Consider the following 15,529-nt stretch of genomic DNA (forward strand, 5'->3'; position numbering starts at 1 on the left):
ATAAATCCTACTTGGTCATATTGTATTATCCTGGTGATAAGTTGCTGTAATCTTTTTGGTATTATATATTTTAAGATTTTTCCATCAATATTAATTAGGGAAGTCAATACCATATCTGTGTCATAGAAGTCATAGTAGGACTCTTCCCTATTTTTACAAATAGTTTTTATAGTTTAGGAATTAATTGTTCTTTAAATGTTTGGTAGAATTCACTTGTGAATCCATCTATTATATTCTATATTAAACTAAATATATTTTATTTATCTCTTTGAGCCAAATTAAGTGAGATTAATGTTCACACAGTACTAATCCTTCTCCCTTCTTTCCCTCAATTGTAATAGATCATTTTTGCCTCTTCATGTGATATAATTTACCCTATTTTATCTCCCCTTCCCTCTTCTTCCAGTACAATCCCTTTTCTGCACCTTAGTTTCTTTTTTTATACCACTACAATTAAGTTTGATTATACTTGTATCCTTTAAGTATTTCCCCTAACAAAGAAACAGTTCTCAAGAGTTATTATTGTCTTCCTATATGGGGATGTAAACCTTTTAATTTAAAAAAAAAACAATGTTTTTTTTCCCTTATTTTTTTAGCCGTTTATGCTTCTCTTGAGTTATGCATTTGAAGATCAGATTTTCTGTTCAGCTCTGGTCTTTTCATAAAAAATGATTGAAAATCCCCTATTTCATTGAATGCTCATCTTTTCCCCTGAAAGATAATGCTTACATTTGTAAGTAGTTGATTCTTGGTTGTAATCCAAACTCCTTTGCCTTCCAGAATCATATACCAATCCCTTTAATTCATTAAAGTTGAAGATACTAGGTACTGGGGAATCCTGATTGATATGCTTGCACTATTTTTTCCTTGATCTGATAATTCTGGAATTTAACTACAATATTCCTTGGAATTTTCATTTTGGTATCTCTTTCAGGTGGTGATTGGTAGATTCTTTCAAAAGCTATTTTACCCTCTGGTTCTAGGACATCAGGGCAGTTTTTAATAATTTCTTGAAAGATGATGTCCAGATTCTTTTTTTCATCATGACTTTCAGGGAGTCCAGTAATTCTGAGATGTATTTTCCAGGTCACTTATTTTTCCAATGAGGTATTTTTACATTTTCTTCTGTTTTCATTTTTTTGGTTTTGTTTGACTGATTCTTGATGTCTCATCGAATTATTCGTTTCTATTTGCCCAATTCAATTAGCTTTTTTAAAAATCTTTTGCATTTTTCCAATTGTACCTTTAAAGAAATTGTTCAGTGAATTTTTTTTCCATTTTATCAATTCTGTTTTTAAAGAGTTGTTTTCTTTCTCCATTTCACCAAATCTATTTTTTAAAAAGTTGTCTTCAGTATATATATATATACATATATTTTTTTTTCCCCCCACCAAATGTATTTTTTCAGGATTTACTTCAATTTCTATGTTTCCTTTTCCAAACTTTCCTGCAAAGCTCTCAATTTTTTTCCTCCATTTTTCTTCTAATTCCCCTTTTCTTCTAACAACCTTTTAAGATCCTTTTTGAACTCTCCCACAGAACTCCTTAAATTGTTAATCCATACCTCTTCCAAGCTGACGGTTTTCCTTGAGTGGCGGCTGCCTATGACTAGTACTGCTCTATACTAATTGTTCTTTTCCCTCTTTTTCAAGGTCTGTCGAGTTGCCTATGAAATCATGCAGACACTACATCCAGATGCTTCTGCCTACTTCCATTCTTTGGATGACATTTATTATTTTGGGGGCCAGAATGCCCACAACCAGATTGCTGTTTATGCTCACCAACCACGAACTGCTGATGAAATCCCTATGGACCCTGGAGATGTTATTGGCGTGGCTGGAAACCATTGGGATGGCTATTCTAAAGGTGTCAATAGGAAACTAGGAAGAACAGGCTTGTACCCTTCCTATAAAGTAAAGGAGAAAATAGAGACAGTCAAATATCCCACATACCCAGAAGCTGAAAAATAAACTTGCAGGCAAGGGAATGGAAGAAACTCACTCAGTTCGAACTGGTTTGGGCCAAACAGCATACTAACTAAATTTTGAATTTACGTTTTAACCCAGAGTTAAACAAATGAAAGCCTTCAGGACTGAGACTGAATGAACAGCTTAAAATGGTTGGATGAACCATCGCTGGATTTCCTCCTTAATGAACACATTTTGTTACAATGCACTTGCCCCTGTGCGCAGACCAATAGCCTACTCACATGCAAACAGTTGTTTTCTCCCTTGCCCCTTCTTTCAAGGTTTCATCCCCGTCATTCATCACCAAGTGAGCATTTGGCCTACACTGTCTCTGTCATTAATTGACTATAATTCTGACTTTTTAACACTGCCACGTTATGTAATTTGAGTGACATGAACATATTTTATATGTGTGAGATTTCAAACATGGTGCCTATATTTGAGAGATCTGTGTGACCTGTTCAGAAGAACCAAACTTTACCCCGCCTCTTGGTGGGGGAAGAGTTGGTTCTAACTATTGGTGGTGCCATGACCACCAAACCTGCTCCGACCAACAGATTCAGAATGAGAATTAGATGTTCTTTTCTTTAAATTTTTTTTAAGTAATTGCATTGATTCATCACATCATTAATAAGTGAAGGATACATCTGAAAATAAACTATTCACCCTCCATTAGGAACTTTTGTAAAACAATGCCATGAACAAATTCTTTAGTACTTAATGTTTCTGGACATTGTCTTTGATAACAAAAAATAAATTTAAAAAATAGAAGTTTTGTAATTTCTTTTCATATTTCTGGTCAGTAAGAGAACTGGCCATCCTCGTTACAATGAAAGAATACAGTAAAATGGAAGATATTGTTAAAAGGAGGAAGGGCTGGAGTTTTGTAGCTTTTTCCTCATGCCTGTCTTCAATTTCTCTTACTTTTTCTCATAAGAAATCTTTAGGGATCAATTTGACATCCCTATGTGATCCCTAAATACAACTGCCATGTTTTGAGAAGCAAAGCTAAGTTTACCCATGTGCTTATTATAAAGTTGCTCAGGACTTTTTTTCCCCCTAACTTTTTTTGAGGGAGAAGTTGGTGGGGCAAAGTGTTAAAAGAAGGAAGGGCTGGAGTCACAGCAGGAGTTTAGTTTAGTATGATACCGAAAACTTGAATGAACTAATTTTCCTTTATCACCAGAGAGGGAAAACTAAAGTGAAAATGATTCCAGGTTCAGTTACGTTTCTAATTACTGAAATTTTATGTGTTGTATATATGTGTGTGAAATCATGAATGTCATCAATATATGTCTTGTTGGATCAGATGCCTTAGTGGGTATGCCTGAGAAGAATTTTGTACTCCTTAGCTTCTGAAAAGAGGAAGTAACTTCATATGTCCACTGACTAAACATAGGAAGCTGTGATTTCCATTGTTCCCACAGTATATGAAATGTGTTATCATCAAGAAAGCAATTTTTATTGATGGGAAGGAGGGATAATAAGAGTCTAAAAAACTTAAGTTGGGTCCAATAAGTTCTTCTAAATTCTGTATTTACTATCTCAAAATCAAAAGAAATTTCAAGGGATAGAAATTAATAAATTCCTTCTGGACATCTTTGAAAAGTCACCATTCTTTTAAAAAAACAAAACAAAACAAAAACAAAATATACTTCACTTGTGTGTAATAGATTGGTTGCAAGTATCTTTTAGGGACTTTTTTTTTTTTGTATATACCCAGGTTCCAAATGAAAAATCTGAATGTTTTGGAGGATGATAACAGATTTCATGTTAAGTAATTCAGTCAGAAAAGAATTTTATTTTACCTTTTCTCTCCCCTTTCCTTTCCTCTTCCTCTTCTCTGTTTAAAGAATGCCAGGTGGACAGTGTAGATTGGCATTTTATCTATAACTTGGAATTAGTCTTAGAAACTTATCTGAAGTACTGACAGTTTAAATGACTTTTTCCATACTCACACATTGTTGTATGGGTCAAAGTCAGAACTTGGACCAGATCTTCCTAATTCCAAGATCAATCTTCTGTTCCTTAGGTCATGGTGTCTCTGAGAGTCATTCTCTTGCAGCTGCACTAAAACAAAATGAAAGGACTGTGTGCATTCTTTTTTCCAATTGCCTGATGATGTTACTAGCCCTCAAGCCCAACAAGTGCAAAAAAACAACTGTTAACTTTTAGTAACTAGTTTTAAATGTTTGTTTTGGTAGAAATGAAAATTGAATGTTAGAACTCTTAACTATTCTGATGTAATTCAAAATTTGTAAGTCTTTAGACCTTATAATTGTCTGACCTGTCACTAACTAAGTTTGAGTTAGACGAAACCTGCAGGAAGAATACTGTGAGATTAATTTATTTAAATCAGAGCACTGGGCTAAATGTCAGGAGATCTGGGTTCAAATTTCTGAATGCCACATTAAGAAGAAGTTTCTCCTCTTTGAGCTTGTTTCCCTATCCATAAAATGTAGGCCTTGTAGTAAATTATTTCTAACTTTTCTAATCCTTAGGTAATAAAATTTTTGGTTACTTATTTTAAAATAATATCTGGTCTCCACACACGCTTTAAGTTTTACAGAACCCTTTAATGTACATGATCTGATCTCCACAGCACCATTTTACAGATGAAGAAACTGAAGCAGCAAGGTTAGGTGACTTGATCATAACTCCTTCCCTCAGAAGGAGAATGGTGAATGTGTCACAGAAATAGCTGAAATGAAATGAGTGGTGTATTCATAAGGATGGCCCCTGACATCACAAGACTTCTACCAACCGTATTTATCTTTATCTTGTTCATGCTGGTGTTTTCTGAAGCAACTAAGGACTACTTGCCCTAGATTGGTGCATTTATAAAAATTGCCACTTCCTTTGTCTACCTCATTATTAAGGCCTTCAGACCCTAACACTCCAGGGCTTGTAAGAATCTATATTTCTCATCAACCCCATTTCCCAGGTTGTGATTATATATACAGTTCAGAGCAAGACTGGCATCCAAGGGGGATGATGAAGCAAGAGCAGATGTCTCCTGGTTTTTGGTTTTGTCTCATCAGTAGTTTGGAGGCTGTTCATAAACCGTGTAGTTAGAAGTGGGTGTGACCTCGTCTCTGGTCCTTGACATCTAGGCCCGGCCGTAGTCCTAACTAAAAGGCCAGTTTGAGCACAAGTGACATAGCAGGGTCCAGAGAGTCAGCGTGGCAGTTTTGTCAGGCAGCCGCTAACTGCGTACGGGGGGTAAGATGCAGATTTAGAGGGGAAGAAGCAGAAGTTGGTTTGACTCTAAGAAGGTTTGGGAGTAACTCAGGGATGAGAGATGGAGGCCGGAATCAGTGTAGGCAATAGGAAGAGAAAGGAAATGTTATAAGGAATAAAGTGCTTCATTATGGATTAGAAACAGAAGATAAACAGGGAAGGGTCAAAAATGGTTTTAAAGCATTTAGTCAGGATACAGAAAGAGGGTCTCACCATTGCAAAAATGGGGTCAGGACAAGGGAAGGATGCATTTTGCTCCTCTTGACTTTGAGGTGACAGTGGGACCTCAAAGTGGATCACAAAGACCCGAGTTCAAATCTTGCCTTAAGCACAAGCTTGAACAAGTTGTTTAACTTCTCTCTGTCCTCAGATTCCTCTATTAAAATGGAGTTGGATTCCATGGTGTCCAAGGTCTCACTCTGTCTGTGATGTCTATAACAGTATCTATGACACTTTTTCTCTATTCTACCTATATGGGGCAGCTATATGAATAGTAGGTAGATATAGATATAATATACACACATTTATATCACATACATGTTGTACATATGTGATATGTATTATATATGTGCACATATATATAACTGTACTATATATTGTCATATATGTATATGTGTATGTCTGTGTATACACACACACAGTGCAGCAGATAGAATTCTAGGCCTGAAGTCAGGAAAACTCATCTTTCTGAATTAAAATTCAGCCTCAGACTATTACTAGCTGTGTGACCCTACGCAGGTCACTTAACCCTGTTCACCCTCAGTTTCCTAATCTGCAAAATGTGCTGGAGGAGGAAATGGCAAACCACTCCAGCCAAGAAAACCCTAACTGGGGTCTCGAAGAGTCAGACACAATCATCACAATTGAACAATAACATTCTGCCTATTTACACAGCACAACGTGTTGGACTATATTAATGGAAAGCCTAAACAGCCACACAGATGAAAAGAGAAATGCATGCAAACATTCTAGGATAACTATATGCAGGGCTGTAAAATGGATAATAGGGTAGGCTTGATCCTACCTTTTTGTGTTTGTGTTCTCAGCTCTTAGCACACTGCCTGGCCTTAGGAAGCCCTTAATAAATACTTTCTGACTTGTTGGACCTTAAGGAAACTCTAGCTTGCCTGGCACAGTTAGCAAGCATCACTGTTACTACAAACTGTGCACTTGGGGCGTTAGCCCATCTGCCAGGAAAGGGAAGAAGAACACGTTCTAGAGATTTGCTGTGCCCATTGACTATTTTTACTTTGCTGCCTCAAAGCTGTTCTAGGCTACTTACTTATTTGCAAGGCCATCCTAACCAACTAGTTATTTTTCATAGCCACCCTGTCCATTCTGGACCACTTTCAGTTTGTCTAACCATATCCTCTGCCCCACCAAAGCTCCATTTCTTCAAGGAAGAAAGGAATGGAATAAGCATTTTTTGTACTTGTGTTCAGTTATTTTTCAGTCATGTCCAATTCTTAATGACCCCATTTGGAGTTTTCTCGGTGAAGATACTAGAGTAGTTTGCCATTTGCCTTTCCAGCTCATTTTATAGATGAGGAAACTGAGGCAGAAGTCTTGCACAGGGTCACACAGCTCAGTTGGAAAATGAGTCTTCCTGATTCTAGGCTGGCACTCTATAAGCATTTATATAATGCCTACCTTTTCCAGGCACTTTGCTAAAGCCTTTTACAAATATTTCATTAAATGTTCACAACAACCCAGGGAGGTAGATGCTGCTTTTATCTTCATTTTACAGCTGAAGATACTGAGACAAATGGCAGTTAAATGACTTGTTCAGGCTCATATAAGGATCTGAGGTAAAATTTGAATTCAGATCTTTCTCAGTGGAAAAAAGTCCAAGAGCAAAATTAGAGGAATTTAATATTTTTCACAACAGAGATGGCTTCCAAAAAAAAAAAAAAACCCATAAACAAAGCTAGAGAACCAAATGATTAGTGCCGTCTTTGGGAATTGTACTGTTCTTATTAAATTTGAAAGACTTTAGAAGCTACTAATGCAACAGTGTCCTTTGTGGAATCATACCCGAATGACCCAGGTCCCATGCTTTTCTGTGCTTCAGACAAACTTGAAGAGCTAATTACCTCTACTATACCACTGACCTTCATTGGAGGGTTCCCTCCAAGGCCAGTGTCAGGAAAGACCTTGGAGCACCCAGATTATTGTGATTACTATACTATCCTCTGAGAGAAAGAGATCATTGTGTATTCATTATACAGATAACATTCATCTGATCGTTAATTGTTAGTTGTTATTAAGCCTCCCCAAGTGTTTTTCTCCCTTTTTTGGCACCTTGCTTTCTTTTGCAAGTACTATATTGTCTATGGGTAAATCTCACTTACCTAGAGAGTGAGCCTGGGCATGGGTAGAGCTACTCAGCCCTTTTCTGGCAGGGCCAACTGCCTTATTTTTCTTCTGTGCTCCCTGGAGGCCATGCAGTAACTGGGATTGATGAGGCTTTAAGTCTTCCATGTATGACTTGGGGAGTAGTGAATGGATAACTTTGCAGTGGATGAGACCTTGATTTATTCCAGACTCGGGGAATTTCTCTTCCTAAAACCATGTACACATGCCCGTGGCTTGTTTCAGTCAACAGCTAATTTCTCAGACCAGAGATGGTTCTTTTAAAAATGAGGCCTAGGTGAGACAGGGAGCCTAAAGACAATTACATCTAAATCCAGCCAGAGCTGCCATGATCTGTGTAATTGCCCCTCTCTTGAGTCTTTGCATTTTCCAGTGATTCACACAAGTTCACTGACCTCTGGTCCCATAGCTCTTGCCCAACTATTCTTAAGAGGGCTATAGATCTTTTATATTTGAGTTCTGGTGGCTATACCTCAGCATGTCAGCTAATCTTGAGCAGGATGACCCATGGCCTTAGCATCTCATTTCTTGTCCTATGAACTCTTCCACCTTGATTTACTTATATTGTATATTGTTTTATAAAATACATTGTAAATCTTAAATTGCAAATCTTAAATGGAAGCTGCTATCTTTATTATTTCATGATTGGCCTTATTACCATATTAAAGTGAGGTTCCATCTGGTATTCTTAATGAACTACTTTTGTTTGTAAAGCATGGGGACTAGACCTTGTGAATAATCATGAAAGATTTTCAGGTACTTCACAAATAATCACCATTCAACCGCCTGTATAAGTGGGGAAACTAGACCTAGAAAAGTAAATGATTAAATCTTATAGGTAAATAGAAATTCCAGAGGACAGTAAACAGAATGGCCTCAAAAATACCTGAGAATTAATTGAAGGAATTGAGGGTGTTTAACCTGGAGAAGTTTAAGGAGGGATATGGCAACTGCCATCAAGTATTTGAAGAGATGTCAGGTGGAAAGGGATTAGTCTTGTTCTTCTTGGCACTTTCAGGCACAATTAGGAGCAAGAGGCAGAAATTGCAGAGAGGCAAGTTTGGATTTGATATAAAAAAACAATTTTGTAGCAATCAGAGCTATTCAAAAGTAGAATGGCTTGCTTAGGTCATGATGGAATGAATGGGAAGGTAATGTGTTTCTCTTCACTAGGAAGCTTCCTCTTCAATATACCCTTGAGGACTGTTGACTGTATGGTTTTTAAAGTCCCTTCCAGTTATAATATTCTGTTTCAGGCTCAAATCACTCTTGCCAGAGTGTTTTGGTTTTTTGTTGTATTTTTTGGCTTTGTTTTAAACCAATGCCTTTTATTTTTATATCACCTTCATTTCTGAATTTTTCTCTCCCATTTATCACAAAGAAAGAAAGACCATATTGCACTAGTATGATGGCAATGAGTACTATCATATTGACTTCATCTGACAGCACCTGCAATACCCCACTATTGCTGTAAAGGAAGGAAAGCAAATTTTTGCAACTCTTCTCGGGGGCCAAGTTTGGTCATTATAGGTACAACGTTTCAGGATTGTTTTTTGCTGTCACTGTTGTTGTTCTTACAATTTGCAGTGTTTAATTACATTTGTTTTTTTCCCAGTTCTGCCTATTTTACTCTGAATTAATGTATGCTTTCTGAATTCTTCATATTCATCGCTTCTTATAGTGCAGCAATTAATTTTGATTGTATTAACATACCACAGTATCTTTAGCTAATCCCCAACCAAAAGATACCTATTGTCTACACCACCAAAAAAAAAGGGACCCTGGATATTTTAGTATATGTGGAGCATTTCTCCTGGTATTGAATGATTAGGGTATATAACCTCACAGTGGGGTGTCTTAATTAAAGGTATTGGCAATTTAGGCATTTTGGTCAGATTTGGTTTTGGTTTTGAAATTTTTTTTAGCATTATTTCAAATTGCCTTTGAGAATGGTCAGACCAATTTACAGCTAAGATTGTGTGCCTGTCTTTCTGTATCCCTTGTAACATAGAAATCTTTTATCATCTTTGCCCATTTGCTGGGTGTGAGGCAAAACCTCAGTGTCATTTTAATTTGCATTTCTTTTATTATTAGTGAATTACAGCAATATTTCATTTGGTTGTTAATAGTTTGCAATTCTTTTGAGTAGTTTGTTCTTAGCCTTTGACCTCTATTTGATAGGAAATGTCATACATTTCTAAAGCTCTGGACTAAGGAACTTGCTGGAGCTCATAGAATACTTTAGTCACAAAGCAGGAAAGCAATTCCAGACTCCTAATGACCCTTATCTTTTTTTGAAAGCTCTCAGCCTCATCTCTTTGGAGTCTCAAAATAGATGTGAATAGAGTCCATTAAGAGGAGACAAAAGGAGTTTGCTGGTACATAACCCAGCTATGTGTGAGGGCAGCTCTGGAGGTTGGGAATTTGCAGAGCCCTAACATTTCAAACTGTGGGTGTAGAAAATATCCTTAGGAATGACGGGATTAGGACAAAGGATTCATCCTCCTTAACAAACTGTTTTCTATGTTATTATCCATTGAAATCTTTAAGCCTTCATTCTAACATGTGACTTACCACACAATAAATACTTTTATGCACTAAGGAATATACATTGCTGACATTAAAAATATGTACATTTAAAATAGAGATCTGGCATAGTAGGTGGGGAACTGGCTGAAGCCACAAAAATGAAAACCAGAAGATTTGGATTTAAATTTCTCTACATCATATAGTGGCTGAATAACCTTGAGCAATCACTTAAACTCTCAGTCCCACCAAGTGACTCCAATTTGCAGAAAAAGGTAAGATCTGCATATTATTAGAGAAAGGGCTAAACCAGGAGTTCCCTATGTTCATGAAATTATAGACTTTTAGTTTAAAAAATTAAAGCACATTCTCCAAGTTTTGATTTAGGAATGCTCTTTCCATGAATGAGTAATCCTTCAGTAATGTCTCAAAATGGCCCTCCAGTCTCTACCCACAAACCTCCAACTGAGAGGAGGAACATAAGACTTCCTGTTGAAACCTAAAATTGCCTTTCTGCAACCTTCTTCCATAGTTCTTTATTCTGTCTTCTGGAGCCAAACATGATCATTCAAATTCTTCTTCAACATGACAACCCTGCAAGTACACAAAGATAACATACTGTTTCCCTCTTCCTTCACCCTAAGTGTTCCCTGTGGTAAACCTCTCTAGTTCTTTTAAAATGATCTTTGTATGCCATATTCCCCAGTCTTCTCACCATCCTTGTCGTTTCTAAAATGCAGTGTTTGGCGTGAAACTTAATACAACACCAAATACAGCCAGGGAAGCATAATGGAATTATTACCACTCCCTTTTTGGCTGCTGTACCTCTTTTAATGCACTCTTCAATTAGATTAGCTTCTTGACAACTCACATTATCAATTGTACACAAATCCACTAAAATCCCCAAATCTGTTTGAAGGAGCTATTTTTATGAGTGTTTTTATGAATGTTTTCAAGTCAATTATAAAAATTTTTATTAATTCAGGACCATGGATAGCTCCCTGGGGATATTCCACTAAAGAATTCTCTCCAATTTGACAACAAACTATTAATGATTACTAACTGGGTCCTGTCATTCAATTAGTCTAAATTCACATATCATCTGGTCCCATTCCTTCTATCAATCAGCAGAGCATGAGAGTTCTGTTGAAATTTAAGTTGTCTAATTACTCTGCAACCTAACTATTCTGTCAAAACCCAAAATGTTTGTAATGATAAATGTTACTGATGAAGCCAGGGTAACTTTTATTAATCATTGATTCCCTTTCATAGTATGATTTAGAATTAAGCTTAGCTTTCTCTCTATATAGGATAAATAAATGTCTGTCTGAGAATCAAACTGATTTGATAAACACATAGGCAGCTATATAGTTCGATGGACTTGGAGTTAGGTCTTCCTGGTCCTGAGTATGACATTTAATCTTTCTCAGCCTCAATCTTCAAATGCAAAAATGAAGATAATAATGACATCTACATCAAAGGGTAATTGTGAGGATCGAGTAAAATAACAAGCGCTTTACAAACCTTAGATTGCTACATAAATGCTTGCTAGCTATTAATATTATTCTTAGACTTTGAAGGCCAAAACATGTTGAAAAACAACGGCTGTGGGCCTGTTGCTGCTCTGACTTGACATGGGTTCTTGGACAGATAATTTTATTATGCCTCAGTTTCTCTGTCCATAGAAAAAGAGCAACTGTACTTCTCAACGATAAGCTTAAAAGTGGAAACCAGAACACTGGTTCTACTTCTAGCTTTGTGATTGACTAGCCTTGTGATATTGGGCAAATGATTTAATTTCTTCATGCTTTTTTCATTTTTTCTCATTTGTAACACAAATAGTTTGTGGATGAATGAAGAACACTTGAAGAACCTATACTTGTGCAACTAAAAATAGTGTTTTTATTAAACAGATTAGAACCTCATGAAAGTAGCTTGCTTTGCCAGGAATCATTAAGTACCCTGTATGAAGGAGCAGACCAAACCCCAGAACATCACCAACCTCTATCATCTCCATCATATTGGTATTTACTAAATGGCTTTTTGCATGGAGTGCTGTGTAATAAAAATCTGATCCCTTCTCCTAGGGGTTAATTTCCTGAAGCCATCATCAATTAACATATTTAAATAGAGATAAATCAGATTGGCAGAGTCAAAGAGCTGGGCATCCTAGCTCCAAATTCATTAGCAATAGCATAACTAAGAGGCTTATTGACTATCCTGGGTGATAGAACTGCAATTGGCCAAAACTCCTCCTTCCTTTCACAGCAGGGATGCAATAGAGATTAGTTTTCCCTAAAAGATTAGTTTTCCTAAAAGCTGTCCCTGGAAGCTAATTGGCCACTGCCTCCCTTGATGAAGATCTGTGGTTATCTCAGGACATAAAAAGAATCTTCCAGTTTGGTGTATATCCGAAAACCATGAGTCTCCATAATCTACCCTGCTGAATAGATGCACTTCCAAATAAAGATGGGGGCAAGAGAAGACTGTCTTTTTAGAAGTTTCTTGCTGCTATATTCTTGTTATGCTAGGAATAAGTAAATGTTTTATTAGCTATTTATTTAGTTACAAATTGTCTCATTTTATCCTTAAATCAAACCTTAGTGGGGTGCTAGCTTCATGTATATCCCTATATTCTGTCATTCTTTAATTTTGTATATATCATGCATGTGTGTATATATGTGTGTATGTATAAAAAACTCCTGTACCACTGAGAGGTTAAATGATTTGCCTAAGATCATGAAGATAGTTCCCAGACCTATATTCTAAATATAGCCTGATTATCTATCACAAATAAAGCCATAGGGGCTGGTAGATGGCATAGTAGATGGAGCATTTGCCCTGAAGTCAGGAAATCCTGAGTTCAAATCTGGCCTCAGACACTTAACACTTCCTAGCTGTGTGACCTGAGTAAGTCACTTAACCCCAATTGCCTTTTTAAAAATAAACAAATAAATAAATATAGGCTTTTAGAAACCAAACCTCATTTCAAGGCTGAAACTTTGGATAAGCAGCTATTTAAGACACATCTTATGAGAGTCTATCTAATGTTTTGTTTACCAGACTAAAATAGAAAGTATATTAACTCAAAGCAAAGTCATTTTATTAAATACTAAACAAGGAAAATATCCCTATATATACTGGGACATACTTCCCCAGATTCTCACACACTACTGGTTGGAGATGGAACATGCACAGTCGGTAAGTGATTTTAGGACTGTGTCCCCGATGAGTACCTCTCTGCTTTGAAGCTTATCCATGCTTCACTACAGAGCTACTGTTATCATTTTCGTGGCTGCCTTTTCCAGCCAGCTACAATTGGATGGTGTCATTGACTGAGCTGCTTTCTCTGCTGCACTGTCACACACTGGCCCTACACTAAGCTTCCACTTCCATTTGCCAGCTCTCTGTTGAATTGATCTTGCTTTGTAGACATTTCTCTTCAGGAATGTGTTAGTAGCAATTTGAGTGTTACCCATAGCCTGAAGTTTATTTCAGTTCTTTTTTATTTTATGTCAAAACTGTCTTTTGGATTCATTTTGAACTCTTCAATGAAAGCTCCTTTTCCTTCCTCCCCTAGGCTTACTTCATATTTAAGTAAGAAAGATAAAATTCTTTTCTACTATGATCATGCCCTGGGTTGCTTAATACTACAGCCATGCAGATTATCCAAGGGTTTTACTTATTAAAACTAGAGGGAGAGGTAGTGATCTCTATACTGCATTCCTATAATAATACTCAAATCCACCCAAGCCAATAATTTTCCTACCATCACAATGTATCTTTGCACATGATTGTCCTTTCTGTTCCCACACCAATTCCACAAACAGTTTGGGGGGGAAAGCCAATAAAATGCCTTCTCTGCAAAACTTTTCCTCTTTCCCAATTTTATTTATTCTTCAAAATAGTAATCATGCTGTTGTCCAAATGTAACAAACTTTGTCCTTGACAGGAAAGGTTAAATTAAAGAAACAATGACCAGAAACCATGTAAGCTAGTCTCTCAAAAACATTGGGGATTCCAAAAATCAGAGACAACAGACTGCATTCTTGGCATGGGGATAGCTTTTGGGAAGCTATAGAAACAGGAAATGTGTCAAGAAGTGACTAAAGGATAGTTTGACTGGAAAGCAGAGTGTGTGAAGAGAATAACATAACATACACCTGGAAATACAGGTATAATCCAAATTGTAAAGGGCTTTCAATGCCAGACTAAAGAGTTTATATTTTATTCTAATGCATACAAATATGAATTTTTAACAGAAAAGTGGCATATTCAGACCTGATTTTAGGAAAAATAATTTTGATAATTTAGTGAAGAAGGGATTGAAGAGGTAAGGGACTGTAACAAACAAACCAATTAGGAGGCTATTGTAATAATCCAAGTAAGAGGTGGTAAAGCCCTAGGACAATGGCTATATGATGGAAAATAGAATTGACAACATATGGCAAATAGATTAGGGGAACCTGATATAAAGGCAAGAGGAGAGAATGATTATCAGGTTATAAACCTTCAAGGAAGGTAGCATCCTTCAAAGAAATAGAGAAGTTTAAAAAAAGAGCAGGTTAAGGGAAGAAAGGTGAGCTCTTTTGTGGATAAGTTTGAGGTGCAAGTAGGTCATTTAATTATTTGAATGACTTGAGTTTGTTATATTTAATAACTAGTTATTGAATTAGGACCAATGGTTTTCCCCCTTTCTACTTCCTCATTCAGAAATCAGTCCCTATAGATTACTTAGACAGCCTTTTGAAGTGCTGGACTAATACTGAGAGAGAACTCAGATCTGTTCAAAAGGTAATTGGGTTAATTGATGGATTCTGAGCCATTGTGTTTTATTCAAACAGATCTGGGGAAATGTGACTTCTCCCTTTTAAAAGTCAGATGGATGAAATGGATACATATAATTCCCTTTGACCAAAACTGAATGATCAGAGTCATGTACCCAAGACCTTCATTAGAACAGAGTACCTCTTATTATAATATTCATTCTTCATTAATTGTTAACCAATCAGTCACACTCAATCTAAGCCTTAAATGGTTCCATGATTTGTTTTTGGTCTAAGAGAGACAGCCAAGTAACTATCCTTTTATTAGTAATATGCTAGCATCATTAATAAAATGATTAATTACCCAGAAATTATGTCTCTTGAACTTTATATACATCACAGCTGTCCAATGAGCAATTGGTGCAAGATAACTTGAATTCAGAAAATAAATTAGGGATGGATGTGTAAATGTTCCAGCCATCTGCATATAAATTATAATTTAATCCATAGGAAGTCACAGAGAGATGTTACAGAAAGAGAACAGGACAGAACTTCTTTGGGGGTCACCAAGAAGACTGAGGAAGAGTAGTTAAATAGTGAGAAAGAGAACCCAGGGAAATCAGTATCATAGAAGACAAAGAAATAATGAGGAGAGAG

General features: G+C 36.5%; 1 protein-coding gene across 4 annotated transcripts in view; it reads left to right on the forward strand.

Moving 5' to 3' along the window:
- The window catches only part of FUT8 (fucosyltransferase 8), a 442,206-nt gene extending 426,963 nt beyond the window's left edge, over positions 1-15,243 (forward strand). For all 4 annotated transcript variants that reach the window (XM_074290407.1, XM_074290405.1, XM_074290406.1 and 1 more), the window contains one exon: positions 1,653-15,243. In XM_074290407.1, the coding sequence (XP_074146508.1) occupies positions 1,653-1,970 (318 nt within the window). In that variant the 3' untranslated portion in view covers positions 1,971-15,243. The remainder of the gene's footprint in view (positions 1-1,652) is intronic.
- The last annotated feature ends 286 nt before the right edge of the window (positions 15,244-15,529 follow it).

This window comes from Sminthopsis crassicaudata, chromosome 2 (genome assembly GCF_048593235.1).
Source record: "Sminthopsis crassicaudata isolate SCR6 chromosome 2, ASM4859323v1, whole genome shotgun sequence".
NCBI lineage: Eukaryota > Metazoa > Chordata > Mammalia > Dasyuromorphia > Dasyuridae > Sminthopsis > Sminthopsis crassicaudata.